This window comes from Nelumbo lutea, chromosome 4, assembly GCF_056320005.1.
Source record: "Nelumbo lutea isolate HS-2025 chromosome 4, American lotus-T2T, whole genome shotgun sequence".
NCBI classification, from domain to species: Eukaryota; Viridiplantae; Streptophyta; class Magnoliopsida; order Proteales; family Nelumbonaceae; genus Nelumbo; species Nelumbo lutea.
Genome location: NC_142687.1, coordinates 27,713,708 through 27,736,827, shown reverse-complemented (window position 1 = coordinate 27,736,827; position 23,120 = coordinate 27,713,708). Strand labels below are relative to the sequence as shown.

The window sequence follows — 23,120 nt, the reverse complement described above, 5'->3', positions numbered from 1 at the left end:
CTACCGAACAACAACAGCAGCTATAAATTGAGTGTAGAGTTGTTGTTCATTAAAAGGTATATCCCGAGTAGAGAATAGAGGTTGGACACTTTCACTTGGTAAGTTAACTCGTCTGAGTTCTTGCTTTTGTAATTCTTAGTATCACCTATCAACTCGCGAGCCCACTCACCTAGCCACTCGATCGGTGGATGTGGGCCTTCATAAATGTGTCTTTTTTTGGCTTTTGCCTGGAGATCTACTTTGTGTATGTGTGGATGTGGGCCTTCATAAATGACCCATGCCACTACATTCCATGTGTACGTACAGACTAGTATACTACGGTATCTAGACTAGAATTAATCGTAGATATTTCATGTATGCATGTAGGAAGGACAAAATTCTTGACCTGGTTCTCGGCAAGGAAACCACCAAGAACCCGCCAAATAAATTAATACAGCCCTCCTTAATTCATTGGCCGCGTCCGTGTAAACACGAACACATCTACCTCAACTCTGACGACTAATCGTGTGCTGTCCGTGCATTCTCTGTAGACTGTAGTCCCTCCTCCCATTGGAATGACGAAGTCTTAATTGGCAAGTAAATCCGAACGCGTAAAACAATCGAAACAAGTCCTCCCAGCAAGAACTAGTCATCGCATAAAGAGCGAACAGAAATCCATTTGTTTGTCGGTTCCGTCCGGGACGAACGTCTTCGGGGGTTCTTCAGGAGTTTCAGAGTTGAGAGTTGAGACTCATCCACAATCACAAGCCAAGCCTCAGAGTAAAAGATGGGAAAAAGACTGGACGCTCTGCTCGGAAGAACCTTCAAGACTTACAAATTCAAAGCCCTTGTGAACCTCGCCATCTCCCGCCTTGCCATCCTCAAGAACCAGCGTCAGGTCCGCTGCTCTCAAGCCCGCTCCGATGTCGTTCAGCTTCTCAACCTCGGACACCATGAACGTGCTCTCCTTCGTGTAAGTTCCCTGCCAAATAACTCTCTCTCGCTCTCTCTCAACTCATCAAACTCCTCTTCAATTGCCCATGACGCCACTGCTTGATGCCTCATCTCTCATGTCACCTTTGAACAGGTTGAGCATGTGATCAAGGACCAGAACATGCTGGACGTGTTTATTATGATAGAGGGATACTGCAATCTCATGATTGAAAGGGTCGTCCTCATTGAGAACAACAAGTGAGTTTTCTTCTCATCACTTTCAATTGTTTAAGATTTGGTATTGATTAGATGGTCTGCGTTGTTTGCTGGATAAGCAGTACAGCAGTTTGGTTATTAATTTTGACTTTTGAGCTCTCGTTTTCCTGATGCATATGTTTGTTTCACCTCTCTGCAGAGAATGTCCTGATGAGTTGAAGGAGGCGATATCAAGCTTGATTTTTGCTGCTTCAAGATGTGGCGAGTTTCCAGAGCTCCAAGAGATACGTGCGGTCTTCACTTCACGATTTGGGAAGGAATTTGCTGCACGAGCTGTTGAATTACGCAACAGTTGCGAGGTGAATCTCAAGGTAGGGCGGTGGTGCTCATTTCAAGGTTGCTGTCTTCTTACAAAAAATCTTCAACTTCATAGCTCTTGTATATTGATGAAAATCGTCTGTCCATGGTTGTTGTAGATGATACAGAAGATGTCCACACGATCGGCAAATACGGAGAGCAGAATGAAGGTGCTAAAAGAAATTGCTACCGACAACGGGATCACTCTGCATCTTGAGGAAGTTTCTTCTGATGCTACCAAGGTGCGTAGATTATTGTGTTAATTAGTGTTAAGAGAACCAGAGATACAGTTTAATCTTGGCACATGTATAACTGTTTTTTTTTTTAATATTCCCAGCAGGAGAAATTGGAGAGGAATCAGAGGAAGAATCATCCCAAGCAGGACCCTTCTGTTAACTTAGATGATGCTGGGCTTGGAGAGAAGACACATAGTTTTGCAGAGGAGAAAGAAAGGGATGAGCAGTTCACTCCAAGATCAATGAAATCAAGGAAGTACAGAGATGTTGCCACTGCAGCACAAGATGCTTTTGAATCAGCAGCTTTTGCAGCAGCAGCAGCCAGAGCCGCTGTAGAGCTCTCGAGGTCTGAATCTCGTGACAAAGATCCCGACGACAATAGTGGTTCCACTACTCGGGGTAGCGCGTCGTTCAAAGCTAGTTCTGGAGTTCCCTCCGGGAATATTACTGGGAGGGAGGTTGAAGTTGAGAAATTGATTGGAGGATCGAGCTTTGAGAAGATCCGTTCTGTTGACAACTCTGGTTCTGAATCAGAAGGTGAGGAACTGGAAAATAATTCTGAGAAAATTCATCTTGAAGAATTCAAAGATGGGAAGGACAAAGCTGAACTGGAGAGATCACCGTCGGATTCCAGTTCGGATTCAGCTGGGGACTCTTTGAAGGAGACCGAGATACCACATAACCAGCCGCCGGAGAAGATATTCTTTGACGAGAGTGATAATGAGGGAAGGAATGAGCAGGGTACAATTTCACGGGCTAAGCAACTCCACCCAGGTTTCAGTGGAAAGTCAAGCGTGACCACAAATGAAGCCCCAAAACTCAGAGGGTTTGGTGGGGTAAAAGATGAATATATGCCAGACGACAGTAATGATGTTAAGCTTCATCATCCATCCCAGAACACGCTAAGATATCAAGCTGATCAACATAAGCATGGGCAGGTCAATGTGTTAGGATCAAGAAATGAAGAGACTTCCATTTCATATTCTAGTGCAAGGTCTCGTTTAGGAACTACACATCACTTGGATTCTGAAGAACGAACAAGTCCAAATGATCCAAAAGTAGGAATGAGGCCGGTTTCTGTGAGAACCAGACGTGTGCATCGGCAGTGAAACGTATGATGTTAAGGTGAAGAAATTGTTGTAGAGGCTCTTTTTGTTTTTTATATTTCTTAATTTTTTCATTTCTATTGGTAGTTTATGATGGTGTAAAGTTCGATTCAGATGTTTTTCTGGTAGGATTTGGCATTTATAAGTGAGTATTTCCCAAAATTTGTTCATGAGTTCGAGTATAACGAGTATTTCCCAATATTCCTGATTTTGTTTTTCTAAAGGGAAAAAAACCGCTACATCTGGAAAAATAATATTTTTTTTTTCTTGTTCTGGTTTTGTTATTTATTTATTTATTTTTTTTCTGAATTCTGATGTAGCAGCTTTTCTTTTCTTTTTTTTTTTAAGCCAAAACCATGATTTGTTTTTTTTTTCGGAAAAACAGGACCATGCATATTGGTTAACCGCCCCTAAAGTCTCTACTACGTTCATAGAATTGTTGCAATTAGTCAAATAACCTGCTGCTTGAATACGTCAATACTCAAAGGACCAGATTTGGTTCAATTTGATCCGGTCCGTCCATTACAGATGAATCAAGTCCAATTCAATGATGGATACTTAGGACCATTTTGGACCGGTCCAATTCAATGTTTCGACCATCCAATTTATTCAAATTAGTTTTAATTTAGAATGGTTCGAACCCAAACTTGGTCCGTCGACACCTGTATTCTTATCTTCCATCAATGGACTGATATTGGTTCGACTTGATCCAATCCAAAAATTCATTACAGATGGATCAGGTCCAATTCAATCCAATAAATACTAATGGAGTTTGGACCATTAAGTCCGGACTGGATCAATTCAAATATATCTTATTGGTCCATCCAATCTTGCTTGAATGTAGTCCAACCCAAAACCGGTCCATTGACACTCGTAATTACTTGACTAGTCCTCTAAGATTTTATTTTCTAATGTTAAAAGAAACCTAACTAAATGCGTGAATCTTGTTGATGCTCAAGCCTAAACTATAGTAGTAGGTCTCTAATGGCATACGTTCTAATGAATAAAATGACAAGAACACCGGTACCTGTCCCTGCTCAGCAACAAAACATTCCTCCTCAGCATGAGTAACCTGGGAATGAGATCAAGAGCCAATATAGATAAACTCAGTGATGTCACCCTTTTTTTGGTAGAAATAGGAGGAGCTACACAATACGCGGGGGGAGTAGCTCAGCCCCAAGCATCAAAAAAAAAAAAAAAAGAACTTAAATCCCTAGGGATAAAGGAAAAGCAAAAACCGAGTGTTAAGAGAGGATGAAAGAGCTTGGTTCACCACCCAGTCTTGCAGCTTGATTGGCTTATTTGAAAACATGGTTGTAAGTGACTCCACATTCCAAATCTCCAGCCAGCTTCAAACACTGGTCTTTAGTCTCCACAGGCAGTCCACTTTGTTCTTTAAGCACGATATCACTAGAAGAGAGCCTCCCTCAATAAAAATGGGGAGACCCCTATAGTTAAGGGCTATGTTATGGGCCTCCGATGCAGCCCAAGCCTCCACTACATTAATTGAGAAATTTTCAATAAAATAAGCTTTGGTCTCTAGAACATTCCCCCATTGATTTCTTGCAATGCAGATGCATCAAAATTGATTTTGATAGAACCTCCTTTTGGTGTTTTCTATTTGATAGGCTTCCATACTTTAGTCTGTATAGGGCTGGAGTTTGAAATATTTTTTACATTGTGATTAACATATAGAGACAAAGCCAATAAGGCAGCCCAACATTTGCACTCTGTTGATGACCCCATCAAGAGCCTTTCACCAATAGCTTTATGTGAATTATGAAAAGGCTAGGACACATTTGTCGTTGGTCACAGTCCTAGACTTCATTGGGTGATAATCATCTCATCACATATTTTCATTTGGATGGTATCTTGGCATCTAGGTAAACTTACATTGACTGTATAGTCAAGAATCAACAGGATGCTGGGGTGCATACAAGGTCAGTCCAATATTTGGGAAGCCCTGATTGATAAATAATGACTGCATCTTCTCTGTGTATGAATCTATGTAGGACAAGATACCTTGGCAGGATACAGCACATGCTCTATTGGGAATGGAGTAACCATAGTCATATGTTTGCAAGGTAACCAACACAAGTCATCTATGCATTGTGTTTTTGAGGCTTGCAAGGACATTGTGGAGAATGGGTAGAATGATTAGAAAATTTACTCTTTTGAATCTAAAAGCATGTACATGGGGCCTTTGGTTATGCCCGATAAAGTGGCTCTTTGACACTCATTTGACCTGGATGTTTCATACAGCACTATGAACTAAGTAAAGATAGATATTCAAGACAGACAACTCTAGATCTACCAAAGACTTGAACATACAAGGAGCTGAAGCAGACCAGCACTTGGATACACTAAGCAACCTATATATTGAAACTTTTGTTTTAGTCTATAGCATACAAGAAGGAAATCATTGACCTCTGTTGCGCTTCTTACCATGTTGCACTAAATCACAAAATGGTTGTAAACACACTCCAACATCGTTATCATATTCAATTCCAAGTTCCTCCTGTAACAATTTAGTGCCCATTGTAAACAATATCAGCATGAAAACCAGCATAGATGAATAAAAAAGGTCATATAATCAACCTTGAATTCTTTAAGATCCTTAGGTGAGTTCTCAGTTATTACATCCCATATGTCTTTCAACATCCTTTTACACTTTCTCCACTGACTGATTTTCTCCAAATAAATCTGTTAAGCCACCTTCCATTCTTCTGGTCTTACTAAAGTGACACCTCGCAATTTATTTATTTTCTCCATTTCCTCAACCTGAGAAAGGATAAGAAGGTTCGTAATGCTCTTTATATTTCTCTGAAATCTCTGTATCAATTTAAAGACACTGGACCAAATATAACTTATCTCAGCTCTTAGTTTAGCCTCTTTGGTATATATTTGTTCCAGTTGTAAATTTCACTGCAAAGCTTTGATTTCTGCAACAAGATGCAGCAGGAATATGGTAGTCAGACTGTAGCAGATTGTCCTATACTATTTTATTTCACATGCTGAAGTTCATACAAGTTTCTAAATAAATAACAAAGTTAAGAAGACCATTAATGATATACAAACTTTTCTAATGACCACAGATGGTATGAAACAATACCTGCCTCAACCTCACTGACTGCTCTCCTTTGATCCTCCAAACCTAGTTGGCTTGTTGCAGTTTGGCATTTTCTTTCTTCATTCAATCAAGCACCTCACTGTTGGGAATATCAAACTGATGGATCTTGCCGAGCAAGGTATATCATCTGCTTACTGTATTCTTTGAATGAAATGCAGCCACTATCAGATAGAGAATCCAATGCGTTTTGAACAGGTGTTTTTAAGGTTATACTTTTGTAAAGCACCAGCAACATTTTGAGAATTCAACAGTCTATTTGCTGAAGATAGAAAAAGAAAGAAAAAACATAAATATGTTGAAGCAATAAGAAAATGTAACTCAAATAAGGATAGAACATAGTTGCAAAGGAAATCTCAACTGCTTCACTGGACCAAGCAAAATAATTCTTCCATAATTGCATGTTGAGAAGGAATATGCAAGTCCATTATTTTTTATTGAATGAACTCATACCATATCTAAATAGGCATAAACTGTCTCCTATAAGTTGAAGATGGAAAGTTTCACCTTTAAACCAACACAAATGATCATCTTCAGCTTGAATCAGTTTTTCTTTATGATTCGTTCTACAATTGGACATGAAGCCACTGAGAAGGAAATAATAGCTTTCCTTGACATATGCCTTCAACATCATCATCTAAAACGATTGTATAAATGCTTACCAAATTTAGAAATGAGTTTCTTTCTGGTAGCAAAAAATAACACTACGTCACCATTCCATTCTCTATTAATGTAACTGAAAGAATCTACTTCAAACACTGATTTTGTGCTCCCAATTGCTAATCTCAAATGGAGCAGTTTCATCCCATGGGGTTTCCAGATGCAGCATCATTTTACGCCTCAACTGAGGACTACTATATTACATCCTGGCAAAATAATATTTCAGGACATTGGACACCAATCATTTATATTGGAGTCTTTTTTATATATGGTTATAATGTTTATCTTATCCCCCATTTCATTTGTTTTCTCATGATTCAATAAGATTACCAAAGACTCATGTCCAAACTTTACCATGACAGTACTTCCCCTCAGTGGGCAAAAAGAAGACAACCTCTTGCTACAAGTGTCCATCAGCGGGCTATGAAACAATGTTAAGATTTTCATGAGCTTGAATCTAGTAATTTCACAGAAGCCCCAATATAACACGAGTGGAGAAATAAGCATTATAACTGACAAATAATGAACGAATTGCTTCATCCAATACATCATTTTATCATGTCGAGCATACTACAATCTGTAGAGATGTTCGTAAACTAATTTTCTGGATCTAACCTGAGAAAAGTATAACATCCACATCTAATTCCATTAACTTAAAAACTTCAGATGCATTAAGAGAATAAGGTAGGACGCCTACGGTAAGCTACTTAGCTCCGCCGCTTCTTAACAAAATGCGTCTGAAAATCAGAACTCTGTAAATCCAAAGCAGAACCAAGGAAATTAGTCGGGCGAGTTGCGAGCGATTCTTACCTCATTTACAAAGTTCAGCGCGATACCTGAAATTTTTAAATAAACAACAAAGCACTGATGAGCAACAACATGGACAGATTCACTTAATAATCAAGACAGATGCTTCAGAATTACTCAAATAAAAATGTCGCAGCAATTAGTAAATGATGTTCAGGAGCGTCCAGAAAGTAACAGAATTTATGAAGTGAGATAATCGAATCGAGTCCGCTTGGAGGAATCAACATTCAGGGAACAGAAGAGCGCCTATTTTCCAGGAAATTAGAGAAATGTTTTACCTTCAAGGCTTCAACGCTATCAGACTTTCGGGGCATTGGCGGAAGCGCGGGAAACCTGTTGCAGACTTGCAGTGTTGCAAATTGCAACCTGTTATCCGCATGACAGAGCCTCTCATATACGTTTTTCATTTTCCTTTTTTCTTGAAAGATAAAGCAACTACATTAGATAGAGCTAATATTTACAAAGTCCTCTACCCTTGGGATCCTTATGGGCAGGACGATTAAAGTAACAATTTACATAACAAAATTGAACATTTGAAGAGTTCAAAAGTAAATTCCTGTTTGCAGACAAAAGTCATTGGCAGGACCAGGGTAGATCAGCATTTTCTTTAAGGCCTTCACTATTTGTTGGCATCCGAACATATAAACATTTCTTTATTATTCCAATTCCGGAGTTCCATTAAAGCCTGCATAATTGCAAGCAGTTCGGCTTAGGTAATTTGAGTAGTTACGCTTCCAATAATATTTAGGCAAGATGAATTCTTGGACAGGAAGATAATACCAAAACTAAATAAGGAATCCGAAATTTTCCCTGATGGTAGAGTGGCCACAGGCTCCTCAACATGTTGGAATATCCAATGGTCATGTGACAAGCCACATGTTGATGGAAGATGATTATTTTATGGTTATCTCCATGCAACACTCTCATATACAATCATTTATTTTAAAAATTTACCTATTTATTTATTTTCTATAAAAATAAATTTATTTGATTGTTTATTTGAAAATGTTTTTATGCATGGAGATACCAATATTGTTGGATTATTTGGATCCATATTCCAGCTCTTATTGGGTCAATGGATATTCATTTGACCCAGTGTAGACTGGATGACCAAGTGGTTAGATCCTTGGTCAACATGAGACACTTGTCTCAAATCTGATGGAGCATGAATTTTACTATTGAGGAACACTTATCTCAATTTGTTATCCTGGTTACTATTTGTTCCTAATAATAGGGAACTTAACGTTGGAGAAGCAACTATATAAGGGATCACTCCCAAGTGTTTCATAGACACAACATAAGTTCTTTACTGAGAAGGGAAAAAGATCCTCTCAGCTTCGGCTCTAATCAGATTAAGTAGTTCTCTCTTACATTTTGTTCGAGAGGTTGGTGTCTCGGATTCCATTTTATGTGGCAGCTACAATTTTCTCTTTGTATGCAGGTTTGAATACCCAAGCATCAACCGTGCATCCCTGCATCTTCAAGGTCCTACACTGGTATCAGAGCGCAACATCGACTGACATAGCGTTTAAAGTATAGTCGCACCACACCGGATCTTACCTCATCATTTAAGATTCAGAGAGGGAGAGGAGAGAGAAAGATAAGCCACTTCGAGGGTTTCCTCTCATCTCTGCATTTCAGCCTCTCTTCTCGTCTCTCCCATCTGCGCACCCTCCACTGCGAGATGGAGAACTAATATGAGGGTTTCCTCTTATCTCCACAGAAACCCTGCAGCCTTCAAAAGGCTACTCGAAATCGACGCCAACCTCAGTTCCAACATTGCTACAACCTCTAAAGCACCTATTTGAATCTTTTTTTTCATCTTCGAACGAACACATGCTCTGGCGACTTCCTTTTGTGACGATAGACCCTTATTCGAGTTTTCTCAAACGAATCTGCTGCTCGAGGATCTACAGAAGCTTCATCCTCTCTTCCTTTTTCTTCAATAAGAAACCATCTGCAAAATCCAGATCGACCACGGTCATCTCAGAAACTCCAATCATCTCCACAGCTGCTCAGATATGAAGTTTGAGTTTTTTTACTATTTTCGACCAGTAAGCCAAACCCAAGCATTTCAAATCGGGCTCCAAGCCACATAGAAGCATCATTGCCGAATGCATGATCTTCTCCTGAACTAATAGGAGCAATGGGAGTTGGACAGATTAAATCTGATTGCTGGTCACTTAAGCTGCGGATTAGCAATTTGTTTTTGCGTATACAACTAAGTGCTCTCTCTTCATTTACTCTTTTTTATTTTTGAGCCTCCAAACTTGAATGATAGTCTCGTAAAATAAAACCAACTGATATTGCACTTGCTTTATTTATTTCTAGAATACCGTTGCTATTTTTTTTAAATCATGTCTGCTACTGCCTTATCCCAAGAACTCAGTAAAACTGAGAAACTGAATGGCACCAATTTTTCTCTTTGAAAACGTAGGATTAGAAGGATACTTGATGAAGAAAATGTTGACTATGTTTTAGATAAATCTATTCTTGCTAACCTGCTAATGATGATACCTTGATTGTAATTCATGAATATCAAAAATGGGAAGGGATAATAGGAAGGCAAGAAATTGTTTGTTTAACTTTTATAGAGCCTGGCATAGAAGTTGTGTTTGAAGAATACAATAATGCCAAAGATATGTTTGAAACCATTAAAGAAACATATGGAAAAATAATTGAAACCTATGTTCAATTGTTAATTGAAAAATATTATGGTTGTGAAATGAGAGAAGATGATTTTGTAGTAGATCATGTTAGTAAAATGAATATGATTGCCAAAGAGTTGGCAGCCATTGGGAACCCTATTCCTGAGAAAATTCAGGTATTCAACATTCTTAATAGCCTCCCATCTTCTCGGAATTCTGTAGTAACAACTTTAAACCTATTTGGAAGAGAAGTTAGCATAAAAAACTTACCTACCTTATTAGGATTAGAGGCTGAAAGGAAGAGAAAGAAATCCTAACCTTCATCCTTAATGGCCAAACCAATTGAAACTTCCCAAATGGCTGAAAAGCCTAAGGGCAAGTTTTTCAAAAATAATAATGGGAAGACATTTAACAAGAAATTTAAATTCCCAAAAGGATTCAAGAAGACTAAGGGTAAACATTGCTTTAATTGTGGAAAACAAGGCTATACAAAATATAATTGACTTGAATGCAAGAAGAATAAATCAAATAATGAAAAAGGAAAAACTGAAAAGAAAGACATAGTTTGTGTAGTCTCTGAATCCTACTTTATTGATTATGTTTTTTCTGACTAGTGCATAGATTTTGACTCCTCTAAGCATATTTGCAAAACTAAAAAGATGTTCTTGGAATTGAAGGAAATGAAGATAGGAGAACACAAAATTTTTATGGGAAACAACACCTACACCGATGTACTTGAAACCGGAAAAGTGAAGATCCCCATAAATGAGAACACAAATTTAATCCTTAATGATGTATTATATGCACCTAATTTTAGGAGAAATTTGTTGTTTGTACCTCTGTTAGATGAGAAGGGTTTTGATGTACACGTTTCAGGAGAGGAAAAGTAACCATGGGAAAGCATGGTAGAGTTTTATTGTTTGGAAATAAGTCTGATGGATTGTATCGTTTGACTATTAATAAAGTTGATGTTCTTTTTAATTATGATTGTGCTTATCATGTGAATGAAAATGCGTACATATGGCACATGAGACTTTGTCACATAAACAAAGATAAAATGATGAGAATGAGCACCAATGGCTTAATTCCCAAAATAGAAATGAATTTCAATTATTGTAAACCATGCCTTAGTGGAAAAATGACAAGGCTCCCTTTTAAGAAAGGAAAGAAATCAGAGGAATTGTTGGCTATAATACACTCTTATGTTTGTAGCCCTTTGAGCGTAAAAACACATAGGGGTATGGAATATTTTGTAACTTTTATAAATGATTTCTCCAGATTTGGCTTTGTGTATCTAATTAAAAGAAAATCAAAAGTCTTAGAGAATTTTAAAGAATATAAAACACTTGTAGAAAACCAATTGGGTAGAAAAATAAAAACTCTTAGGAGTGATAGAGGTGGAGAATATATCTTTAACCTATTTAGTGACTTTTGTATGCAAAATTGAATCATACACCAATTAACCATGTCCTTCACACCACAACAAAATGGAGTGGCTGAACGGAGAAATATGACTTTATTGGATATGGTGAGATCAATGTTATCTCACTCAAGTCTAGGAACACACTTTTGGGGAGAGGCCTTAAGTACTGTTATATATATTTTAAATAAGATTCCAACTAAAATTAATAGCTTAACACCCCATGAAATGTGGACCGGTAGAAAATCAGACCTGACTGACATCAAAATTTGGGGGGCTAGTGCCTATATTAGAGTGCCAAATTCGCAAAGAAGCAAGTTAGATAACAAGAGTCTAAGGTGTACCTTTATAGGGTATAGTGATAATAGCAAAGGGTATAGGTTTATTAATCATAAATCTGATGGAACAGTTGAATTAATAGAAATCATGGATGCTGTTTTTCTAGAAGATTAAATTGAGGATAATAAACAATTACCTAAATTATTTGAATTAAATAAAAAAATTATAGAATTTGAGACTACACCTAATAGACAAGTTTCACCTAACAATGACACCTTAGGTAGAATTCAAAGAGAAAGATCTCCTTCATCAAGATTAAAAGATTATTACACCTACTTGAATGAAGAGGCTCTTAATGATCCAATTGACTTTGAAGATGCTATGAATGCACCTAATAAAGAAAAGTGGTGTGAAGCTATAGAAGAAGAGTTAGACTCAATAAATAAAAACCAGGTTTGGGAATTAGTTGATTTACCCAAGAATAGGAAACCTATAGGGTGTAAATGGATATTAAAGAGAAAACTCAATGTTGATGGGTCTATAGAAAAATATAAGGCAAGATTAGTAGCAAAAGGGTACATCCAAGTAGAAGAGATTGATTATGAGGAGACTTACTCTCCAGTTGCCAAGTTTACCTCTATTAGAATCCTAATGTCCATAGTTGCCTTTTTGGACTTAGAGTTGTGCCAATTAAATGTTAAAACTATTTTTCTCAATGGAAAGCTGAATGAATAAATATACATGACTCAACCTAAAGGTTATGTGATAGAAGGACAAGAAAATAAAGTGTATAAATTAAAGAAATCATTATATGGTTAAAAACAGTCCTCTAGGATGTGGTACCATACTTTCCACGAAGCAATCTCTAAACTTGGATTCATACCTAATCCGTTTGATCATTGTGTTTACTCTTTGAATAGTGGGAGCAGTTTTTTTATTCTTTCATTATATGTAAATGATATTCTTATTACTGGAAATGATGTATCTATGATTAATGAAACTAAAGATTAGTTAAAAACCAACTTTGAAATGAAAGACATGGGTGATGCAAGTTATGTACTTGGAATTAAAATAGAAAGAGATAGGAACACTAAGACCTTAACTCTTTCACAAGAGCATTATTTGGAAAAAATCTTAAGGAAATTTAATATGAAAGATTGTAATGGAGTTGAAACTCCAATTTGTAAAGGAACCAAATTAAGTAGAGATATCGCTCCCACTAATGATGAAGAAATAGAGAAAATAAAGTATAGACCCTATGCTCAAGCTATTGGTAGCTTGATGTATGCCATGCTTTGCACAAGACCAGATATCTCGTATGCTGTAAGTCTTGTTAGTAGATACCAAAGTAACCCATGTAAAATACATTGGAAGACTGTCAAAAGAGTATTTAGATATTTGCAGTTAACAAAACACTTCAAATTAACCTATCATGCAAACAATTTAGAGTTACTGGGTTATTGTGATGCAGATTTTGCAGGTGATCCAAATGATAGAAAATCCACAACCGGGTACTTATTCCTCTTAGGAGGAGGTGTTGTCTCATGGACAAGCAAGAAACAAAGCTGTGTTGCTAAATTCACCATGGAAGCTGAGTTTATCTCTTGTAGCTCCATGGCATCTGAAACAGTTTGGATTAGGAAATTCTTGGAAGAACTCTGAATTCTTGATGTGCCAATAGGAGCTGTGAAGATCTTCAATGACAACCAAACTGCTATTAAGACAATTAAAAATGGTGAGATCGGCACTAAAGGGAAACACATAGATCTCCATTACCGGTATTTATATGATGTCTATCAACGGAATGAGATCCTGGTGGAATATGTGCCTACAAAAGATATGATTGCTGACCCTTTTGACTAAACCCATTGCAATTACAGATTATGTAAGGCACGTTAAAGCAATGGGGTTGGTTGGCACTTATTCATCTCGGGCCTAACTGGCCAAGTGGGAGATGATGGTAGAGTGGCCATAGGCCCTCGTTTAATCCTCTACATGTTGGAATATCCAATGGCCATGTGACAAGCCACATGTTGATGGAAGATGATTATTTTATGGTTATCTCCATGTAACACTCTCACACACAATCATTTATTTTAAAATTTTACCTATTTATTTATTTTCTATAAAAACAAATTTATTTGATTGTTTATTTGAAAATGTTTTTATGCATGGAGATACCAATATTGTTGGATTATTTGGATCCATATTCCACCTCTTATTGGGTCAATGGATATCCATTTGACCCAGTGTAGACTGGATGACCAAGTGGTTAGATCCTTGGTCAACATGAGACACTTGTCTCAAATCTGATGGAGCATGAATTTTACTGTTGAGGAACACTTATCTCAATTGGTTATTCTGGTTACTGTTTGTTCCTAATAACAAAGAACTTAACGTTGGAGAAGCAACTATATAAGGGATCACTCCCAAGTGTTTCATACACACAACATAAGTTCTTTACTGAGAAGGGAAAAGATCCTCTCAGCTTCGGCTCTAATCAGATTAAGTAGTTCTCTCTTACATTTTGTTCGAGAGGTTGGTGTCTCGGATCCCATATTATGTGGCAGCTACATTTTTCTCTTTGTATGCAGGTTTGAATACCCAAGCATCAGTCATGCATCCCTGCATCTTCAAGGTCCTACATTCCCTGCATTGGTAAAGATAATTAAATCAGTAGGATTGGTAATTGAGACCTGCATTCTTTGATCTTGAGAGAACATATTAAATACTATAGGCTCATTCGAGAAATTCGAGGTTTGCTAGATTGTTTGTTGATATATTTGCCTATTTCTAAAGCATTTTTTATTGTAGGCATATCAAATATAATAGCAGGCAATAGCAATCCAACCTAATATCCTTAGAAAGAGTTGATTGTCATTAATCAGATTATATAGATTATTTATACACGAGATTCAAGATCCTTGAAATATATTATTAAGACATAAGTTCCAAGGATTTCTAAATAGAATAGCCTGAGAAAATTGACAATCAATTAAAAGATGGGATAAGGATTCAACAACATCATTACAAAGAACACCAAGTTTGTCTAGAAGATCTGCAAAGATCAAGCCCTTTACTGGAATGAAATCATTAATCACTCTCTAGAAGAATAATTGATACCTCAGAGGAATAGAAAGTTTCCAAACTTTAGATAAGCAGAACTTGAGATTTGAGGGAATATTTGGAAGGAATTGTTGCTAATTCTTCTTATATTCTTCTTTCACTTCGCATTTACCTAACTTATGACTGGTACAAATCCAGGATATTTCATTATTTTATGGGAAGATAGGTGTTTTCAAAATCTTTGAAGCTTCCTCAGTTGAGAACATTGATTGGATCAAGTTGACATTCCAGTGATCTAAGATAAGAAGATTTGAAATATTCATGTTCCTCAACTGAGGTAAGGGGAAAGAGATCCGATAGAATTCATTATTAGATTGGACCCATGGTACTTGGTGCACATAGAAAGAAGAACCTTCATTCACTAGATAACCACATTCTGAGGCCAGCTTAGTGATCTTTGGGTTTATAGCTTTCCGGTAAACAAAACCTGAGGAAGACGTTGAATAGGATATGAGGCTCTGATGTTTGAGATATTTTGACTTCCAATTTTGAGCCCATAACTTATGTTGTTCAATTAGGTATTTCCATGCAACTTTTTTTAGGAGGGCCTGATTTACTAGTTTTAAAATTTTAAAACCTAATCCTCCAAAAGCTTTAGGTAAGATAAGAGTTTGCAAAGAACACCAATGGTATGGATGTTTCCATGAATTAGAGACCCCCCACTAGAAATCTCTAATTATTTTTTCAGACTCATAGAATGGGGAGGGGGAGGGGGGAGAAGCCCTGCAATTGTTAAGTTTAGACCTGAGGTTTTCGATTCGATTAGATCGAATTCAACTAATTAATTATTTTTGGTAATTAATAAACATACAAAATAAATATTTTATTTATATAAAGTATATAAATATATAAATTATTTATATAATTTAATTATATATATAAATTATACAGAATATTTAAACATTTTATATATCATATATAAGAAATAAATAATCAGTCAAATTTGGATATTTATTGAATTGAATTAGGTCATATCCGAATTCGACCAATTAGATATTCAAATTACCCGAATTTGATTCGATTATATTGAATGTCGAATTCAAAATCAGATTTTCAAATACCGTTGACACTCCTAATAGGGGCTTCCTCTCCTCATCTGGCTTCCGAAGCTCTTCATACTCAACATCATCATGTGATTGAAACAACTAGCTAAGGAATTTTTAAAAATAAAAAAGGAAAGTTCCATAGAAAATGGTGAAATACATAGCGACTGAAGAATGAAAGAAATAACAGAAAATAGAAAAGGATATCTTTGAGAAGGAACTTTACTCAGAAAGATGACTTGTGAGAAACCCTTCTCTTCTTCACTTTCCGGCAAGGGCATTTACCACCCATTATTGAATCTAATGATTAATGACCACAACTTTGGAGCAATGGTTCTTCAATTTGTTGACAAGAGAAGAACAATAATAGAAGAAGAAGAAGAAGAAGAAGAAGAAGAATATGATGACTGCTGACTGCTGGTTGATTTCTTGCCACCACCGGTGGATTGCACGTTCATGGATGCCAATTTGCAATGAGATCACCGGTGGGATGCTTCTTGGTTAAGACTTGACAGAAGTGGAGAGGAGAAAATGAGAGGGAGTTCAAAAATCCCAAATAATTGAAGAACAAATTTCTTAAACTACCCTTATGGACACCAACTTTTAACGGGTGTTCATCCATTAGCTGAACAAACCCGATTCAACCACCCACAAAAGATAAAACTAAAAAATCAGGGCTTCTTTCAAAGTTTAAGATCATTCGAACTCTCTCCTCCCCATCTCTTGTCCTCGTCTCCTCTGAGCCCTAGCCTGAGCATCCCATCGGCCACTCACCACACACCAGCGTCCTTGACTGTGGAACAACGACAAGAAATCCAACATTCCAGCAAACAATTCATTTAATGGTTCTGTTCCAGTGGAGATTGGAAAGTGTAGCTTGTTAAGCGTTCTTAATATAGAAGGGAATCGTTTTTCCGGTGAAGTTCCTTCATTTATAGGAGAGCTAAGGGATCTGAAGATGCTATCTCTTGGAGGGAATTTCTTCTTTGGCCAGATCCCGAATTCTGTCTCTAATCTGTATGAGTTGGAAATACTGAATCTAAGGCAAAACAACCTAATTGGCAGTGTGCCAAAAGAGCTAATGCAGTTGAGCAATTTGACTACTTTGAATCTCAGTGGCAACAGATGGTGAAATTCCTTCGAGTGTAGGCAACTTACGAAGGCTACTTGTTCTGAACGAGTGGTAATAGTTTCTCAGGAAGGATACCTTCCGGCATTGGAAGTCTGTTGGATCTTAGGACTCTGGATTTGAGTCGGCGGAACCTCTCTGGTGAGTTGTCGCTCGAGCTTTCAGGTTTGCCAAATCTGCAAGTAATTGCATTGCAAGACAATGCACTATCTAGAGATGTATCGGAAGGTTTCAATAACTTATTGGGTTTAAGGTATTTGAACCTCACATCAAATGCTTTTTATGGAGAGATTCCAGCAACCTATGGCTTCCTCAAATCATTGCTTATTCTCTCCTTATCCAACAATCGCATTTTAGGCTCGATTCTAGTGGAACTTGGCAACTGCTCTGATCTGGAAATCCTTTAGCTTTGTTAAAATCGTTTGAGTGGCCAAATTCTAGTTGATCTTTCTCATCTCTCTAACTTGGAGATTGACTTGGGGCAGAACAATTTCTCGGGGTGAAATACCGGAGGAAATATCCAAATGCTCTTTTCTTACTTTTCTATTATTAGATGAAAATCAGCTGGTGGGTTCCATACTGTACTCACTATCTAGCCAATCAAATCTAACCATGCTAAACCTCTCAACGAACCACTTGACTCTGAAAATCTGGCTCACTTCTCTGATTTAAAATACCTCAACGTGTCAAAGAACAACCTGAAGGGAGAGATTCCAGAGGTGTTGGGTTCCCGATTCAACGATCCTTCTACATTTGCAATGAACAAAAATCTATGCAGAAAGCCATTGGATGTAAAATTTGAGAATGTATCCAATAACAGGAAGAGGAGGAAGAGACTTATTCTACTGGTTGTTGTTACGGTAGTCGGAACTTGTCTTGTGACCTTGTGTTTCTGCTACTATGTTTTCAGTCTCTTATGGTGGCGGAAGTGCCTTCAAGATACAGAAGCTGGAGAAAAGAAGCACAGCCCAGCACGCGCAAGCTCAGGAACAGACGATGGTCACCGGCACCGTCGGACGATTTGTCTCTCGCCACCGGTGACTTCATCGTTCACGAGGGCGTCAGTGAGTGAGCTGCAATTGTTGGAGGTGCTAGGATTTGAAATAAGTACAGGGAGGGGGAGCTCGAATTTGTGTGAAATGAAAATGAACAATTTTGTCATTTTGTGCCCGATTGAACCGAATGGAATCGATTGACGGCCAAACCCACGTTACCGTTACACAGAACGCGTTCAATCGACGTGGTCGATGGTGATTGGTTGATGCACACGTCCAATGCACCCATGGTGCACAGAACGCGGACTCTCACCCCACGGCACCCAACCTCCAAAACTACCTTTTTGCCTTCACAAGACTGGGCCACGTAGCCCATTATCAGACCTCCCGTGTCCTGTGACTCCTGTCGGCCCATCCGTCGGTTGAATCATTGGCTCCGACTCTCCGAGAGCATGAAGACTATGCAGCCTGTGCTCCGCTGCCATGAATGAGCCTGCGCTTCACTGGTGATCGAAAAGCCAGAACCAATTATCTCCTTTTAGTTCGGACTTTGATAGAAAAAAGCGAGAGATGATAACGAGAGTTCTTTGCAGCAGTTCCGCTCTTACAATCGATCACTTCCCTCCGGTTTCTTTGTCTTCTCCTCGGATTCATTCCTCTTGTAGAACTGTAAGACGAAGAGACTCCATCCTCGGCAGGAGACGGGCTGGTGTCTCTATTATAACAACAAGAAGAAGAAAATGTGGAGGAGTTGGCGATGAAGGGACACCGATGTGGTCGAGTACAATGGTGTGTAAAGCCCAGAAGGCCACAACCTCAAAACAGCCTCCTGAACATAGAAAAGAAGATGGTCAACGAGGACGAGTCCTACAGCAGCTCGTCCTGTGGGCCGCCGAGGGTGTGTACATAGTTTGGCTTTTTCTCCTCCCTTATGCCCCGGTAATTAGTTTCTCCTCTCTTCCCCAATTTCCTCTTTGCAAACCCTTTACCTCTACTTTAGCTATCTACTGTTGTCTTTATGCTGCTAGATCAATTAATCGCTTGCAGAATTGATTCGACACTAAAATAGTGGATACACGTGTATGTGGTTAGCCTCTGGATATTTTTTTAGATGCTTACATTGGGTGGTGTGATTGTTATTGTATTTCAAGTGTAAAGCGCGCTAAGAGGACTAGAGTAATTTGTGAAAATTTCTTTTTATCTGCTGTTGAATCATGCATGATCCCTTTCTATCACATAACTCAGTTCTGTCGAAAATGGCAAGATGTATAGGTAGATGGGTGTCTCGAGAGACAATACACTGGCATTTTGTTTACACCAACCTCTAATATGACGGATAGATTTTCTTTCTTCACCTAGAGACGAACTTGAGAATAGTTGGACAATGGTGTATGATGTACACGATGATAAATTGAGAATAATCAGAGCATGTCTGGTCGTTTGGAAAAAGTAGAGTGACCATATTTTATAAGAAAAGTTCGGGTCCATTAAATTGGTGAATGAATGATCTTGTTTTGTATTATCACTATGGTCTTTGGTTTTGAACAATTTGAAGGGCACTTCTGCTCTGGTTTGGATTCTGTAATTCATGGCGTCATTTGAAGTCTTTTTTTCCCCATCTAGCCAATGGGTGCCTATTTTCTTACCTAGGCTTTTATTTGTATGTGGATTTTTCTCATTTACCTTGCACTTGCATTAATACTTACCTCTTTTACTTGTTTCTTTTATTGGTTTTACCCCTGTTACTTGTTAAAAGGAGAAGGGAAGAAAAGATCAAACAACCTTCTTCCTTTGATGTTTAGAGATAGCAAGAGATGTCCTTATACCACTGGATACCTAGGAGTAGGTTACAACCCATATGAGGTAAATGCCAGTTTTGAGCATGGAGGGTTGCACCAGTCCTTTTTATGCAGTTACGAATATGACAATTGTTACATGTCACAGGCTCCAAAGCCAATATACATGAGACAAATCAATGCACTTCACTATGTCCATTCCAGTCAATTTGTCTTAGACCAGATTTAGTCCATTCAATTTCTAATAGACACTTCTCATTCAATTAATGAAGCTTCTGGACTTTAGACTCTTGCTTATGCCATATTTCCACTGGAGTTGCAAAACAATATTATCTGATTATACTCCAGAGTTATACATATGTTTTGGGCCTTTGATAATCTTGGTGCATTGTTTTCTTTTCATTTTTTTGATTGGAAGCGTGTGGCTTAGGTGCACCAAAGTCTACTTTTCCCTTGAGTAGTGTCAGTAGTTTGAATCTTTCCTTCTTCTCTCTAATAAACTCCTTTCTTATCAATTAGGAAAGGAAGACCTTTTGAACTTCAATGTCCATTTCCTTGGCAAAAATCAGAAAGTGTGTCATTTGAAATTATGCAGTTCACTTAGCTTTTCTAGCCTATCAACTGGATTCTCATGTACTGGTCATCTACATAATTCTGCTGCAATCCAAAAGAAGCCAATAGATCAGACTGTTAACAATCCAATACAATGTTGAGTGTTGACATATAAATTTTCTCAAATTGAATGTATTAAATAATTTAATTTGACCTAAGCTGTTCTATGTGTACTATGTGTGGAGAGTATCCATTATAAATAGTATGTGTTGCTCAACTCCAGATGTCCCAATACCCAATTGAACTTGTTTTGACATGGTAATGAGGTTCTGCAGTGTATTGATCTTCATTCTATATCTTCTATGTTTACCAATATATGATTAGAATCTCGAGATCCATAATCTTATGCTTAATCCTTCTTGATGAGGATATCCCAATTGACTCATTATAGGTAGCTTTTCGTTTATCACTATGTAGAAAAAGGAAGGGGATTAATGTGAAAATTTGGCTTTTCTCGGACTCATTGCATCCTATGTCTAACAGGGTGATCCAGTATGGGCAATTAGTTCAGACACTGTGAATTCTATTGTGGGCCTTTCTCTCAACTTCTTCTTTATCTTGCCTTTGGTGAATTCTGGTATGTTGATTAATTGTTCACTTCCTTAGTGGTAAGATTCAGTATCATTTTCTGAAATATTACTCTCCATTTGACATAAACAGATGCATGCATTCCTCCAAATGGTAATGAAGTACACCCATGGTTCACCTGACATAAATGGACATCTAGGATATTGTAACTTTTTTTTTTTTGGTTTAGCTATTGTAACTTGGAAACCTCTTATCATGGTCTTTTACTCCCCTAATTAATGCTTGTCATTATCTTCTTTCTCTATGATCATAATGGTGTGCAATAATTTCTTGGCAGAGTAGTTGGCATTCATTTGATGGAGGCTCCTGTTCTTCACCCGGTAAGGATCTTCAAAAGATGGAATTTGTAATACTGAATTCTAAGGCACCATCTTCCTTGAACCTTTGACTCTTATATCACACCATCTTTCTTTTATCAGGTGTCTGAAGCTTTATTTAATTTTGTCATTGGGTGGACATTCATGTTTGCTCCATTGCTTTTCACGGATTGTAAGAGAGACAGATACAAGGGATCACTAGATGTCTTATGGGGCCTTCAGATGTTCCTCACAAACAGTATGCTCAACCTCTTAACTCATGCTAGTCCGGTCATAAAGAGAGAAGGAAAAGTCTTAGGTACCTTTGAGGTAGACCCAAAGGGCGGTTACATCCTATAATGATCAGAAAAAAAAGCTCATGTTCTTTTGGAACGAGGGCAATTTTTGACCCATCTTAACCTAAAGATTGTTTGGGCCAAGAATTAACATGGTCAGACAATTGTAATAATTCTTTAGGACATTTAAAATGACTGGAATAAGCAATCTGTAGAAGTGCCATAGGACAGGTCTTTGCAATCAGTTTACATCAATTTTGTGATGCTGGAGATCTCATAGTGGGTCCCCTCCTGTATCATTTGGAGAAGAGCCTTTAAAACGATATCCTTCTCTGTCTTTTTTTTACTGTTCATCAATATCCTTTCTGCAAACCCAAAATCATGTCCATTAATGAGTTTTGTTGTTTGCTTGTGTGGTTCCAGCATTCTTAATACCTTACATGGCAATTCGGCTCAACGAGGCTGACAGTGACTATGCTCCCAGAAAGCCCTCTAAACTGGGTTCTGTGATGACAAATGGTGCAGCAGTTGTGGGACTGATTGGTGGGGCTATGTGTGTCTTATCTGCATTGTGGACCTTCTTTGGCCGAATGGACAGTGATTTTGGGACCATGACCGACCGATGGGAATTCCTCTTAAGGTATCTTGGATCAGAGAGGCTCGCTTATGCTTTCATCTGGGACATCTTTTTCTATATTATCTTTCAGCCTTGGTTGATAGGTGACAACCTACAAAATGTTCAACAGAGTAAGGTTGACACAGTGAATTATCTCAGATTTATTCCAGTGATCGGCTTAACTGCCTACCTTTTATCTTTGGATCCTGAAAAGGAATTTTAGCTAAATGTGTGATCCTTTTCGGTCTAGGGCGTTGATTAATGTCTAACAGTTGTTAACCCAGATTCAGAGGGTCAATTACTCGGAAAGAAAGCATTGTTTCTCTCTTGACACCATAACTATGAAGTGTTCACAGTACATTTTTGTATCAGAATGTTCATGCAATACATGTATCAAACAAGTGCTCGTGATCCATGTCGACTGGGTATCTCTAAAGTTGCTCCGACAGTCCGAGGTATCCCAGTTCGCAGACCATCTTTGAGATTTGCTAATTTTTGTATTATCAATAGAGTACCACCAAATGGCCAAAGAAAGTCGGTAGCTGTGCATTCAAGCCACCCTCGTGGCATTTTTTTCCAGAATTTTCAGAAATATATTAAGGCCTTGTTCACTTTTCAGTAAGTTACCTGGGTAAATGCAGAAACACTTACCCGGGTAAGTGCATTTACCCATGTTCTTTTATTTCTCAGATAAATAAGGTAATGATCATTTTAATCATAAAAAATCATTATTAAAAAGGGCATTTTTTGTCCCATTCAAGTGTAAGCAACTTTCCTCCTAAGTGGGAAAGTTATTTACCCAGAGATGGGTATCACTTTCAGCCAAATAAAGTTTCCTTGATCCCCACATTAATC

General features: G+C 37.9%; 2 protein-coding genes, 1 long non-coding RNA gene and 1 pseudogene across 6 annotated transcripts; 3 read left to right on the top strand and 1 right to left on the bottom strand.

Annotated features, from left to right (window-relative positions):
- Window positions 1–452: 452 nt before the first annotated feature.
- LOC148854797 (uncharacterized) lies at window positions 453–2,997 on the top strand. 2 transcript variants are annotated; one of them, XM_088984385.1, is made up of 5 exons: window positions 453–952; window positions 1,067–1,170; window positions 1,328–1,499; window positions 1,605–1,727; window positions 1,826–2,997. In XM_088984385.1, the coding sequence occupies exons 1-5, from the start codon at window positions 767–769 to the stop codon at window positions 2,828–2,830; spliced, it is 1,590 nt and encodes a 529-aa protein (XP_088840511.1). In that variant the 5' UTR covers window positions 453–766; the 3' UTR covers window positions 2,831–2,997. The 2 variants fall into 2 exon arrangements, with proteins under 2 accessions (XP_088840511.1, XP_088840510.1); XM_088984384.1 differs by having other exon boundaries at window positions 1,823–2,997.
- Window positions 2,998–3,854: 857 nt separating this feature from the next.
- LOC148854796 (uncharacterized) lies at window positions 3,855–8,108 on the bottom strand. Of its 2 annotated transcripts, none has more exons than XR_016112889.1 (6): window positions 7,700–8,108; window positions 7,425–7,450; window positions 5,940–6,216; window positions 5,426–5,769; window positions 5,273–5,345; window positions 3,855–3,899 (listed from the first exon to the last, which is right to left on the bottom strand). It is a non-coding gene; the product is annotated as an uncharacterized LOC148854796 (long non-coding RNA). The 2 variants fall into 2 exon arrangements; XR_016112888.1 differs by lacking the exon at window positions 3,855–3,899 and adding an exon at window positions 4,982–5,199.
- Window positions 8,109–10,146: 2,038 nt separating this feature from the next.
- Window positions 10,147–18,409, top strand: LOC148854795 (uncharacterized; annotated as a pseudogene).
- An 11-nt stretch (window positions 18,410–18,420) lies between these two features.
- On the top strand, window positions 18,421–22,680 carry LOC148854794 (uncharacterized). Of its 2 annotated transcripts, XM_088941144.1 has the most exons (6): window positions 18,476–19,000; window positions 20,953–21,046; window positions 21,130–21,150; window positions 21,340–21,377; window positions 21,477–21,612; window positions 22,073–22,680. In XM_088941144.1, the coding sequence occupies exons 1-6, from the start codon at window positions 18,632–18,634 to the stop codon at window positions 22,486–22,488; spliced, it is 1,074 nt and encodes a 357-aa protein (XP_088797270.1). In that variant the 5' UTR covers window positions 18,476–18,631; the 3' UTR covers window positions 22,489–22,680. The 2 variants fall into 2 exon arrangements, with proteins under 2 accessions (XP_088797271.1, XP_088797270.1); XM_088941145.1 differs by lacking the exon at window positions 21,130–21,150 and having other exon boundaries at window positions 18,421–19,000.
- Window positions 22,681–23,120: the final 440 nt, after the last annotated feature.

Bases quoted from the DNA above. Each gene is read 5' to 3' on its own strand.
- LOC148854797 (XM_088984384.1), top strand. From the start codon at position 767: ATGGGAAAAAGACTGGACGCTCTGCTCGGAAGAACCTTCAAGACTTAC. The intron at 953-1,066 runs GTAAGTTCCCTG...ACCTTTGAACAG, and splicing joins ATGAACGTGCTCTCCTTCGT to GTTGAGCATGTGATCAAGGA. The intron at 1,728-1,822 runs GTGCGTAGATTA...TAATATTCCCAG, and splicing joins TTTCTTCTGATGCTACCAAG to CAGGAGAAATTGGAGAGGAA.
- LOC148854794 (XM_088941144.1), top strand. From the start codon at position 18,632: ATGATAACGAGAGTTCTTTGCAGCAGTTCCGCTCTTACAATCGATCAC. The intron at 19,001-20,952 runs GTAATTAGTTTC...TATGTCTAACAG, and splicing joins TTCTCCTCCCTTATGCCCCG to GGTGATCCAGTATGGGCAAT. The intron at 21,378-21,476 runs GTAAGGATCTTC...TTCTTTTATCAG, and splicing joins AGGCTCCTGTTCTTCACCCG to GTGTCTGAAGCTTTATTTAA.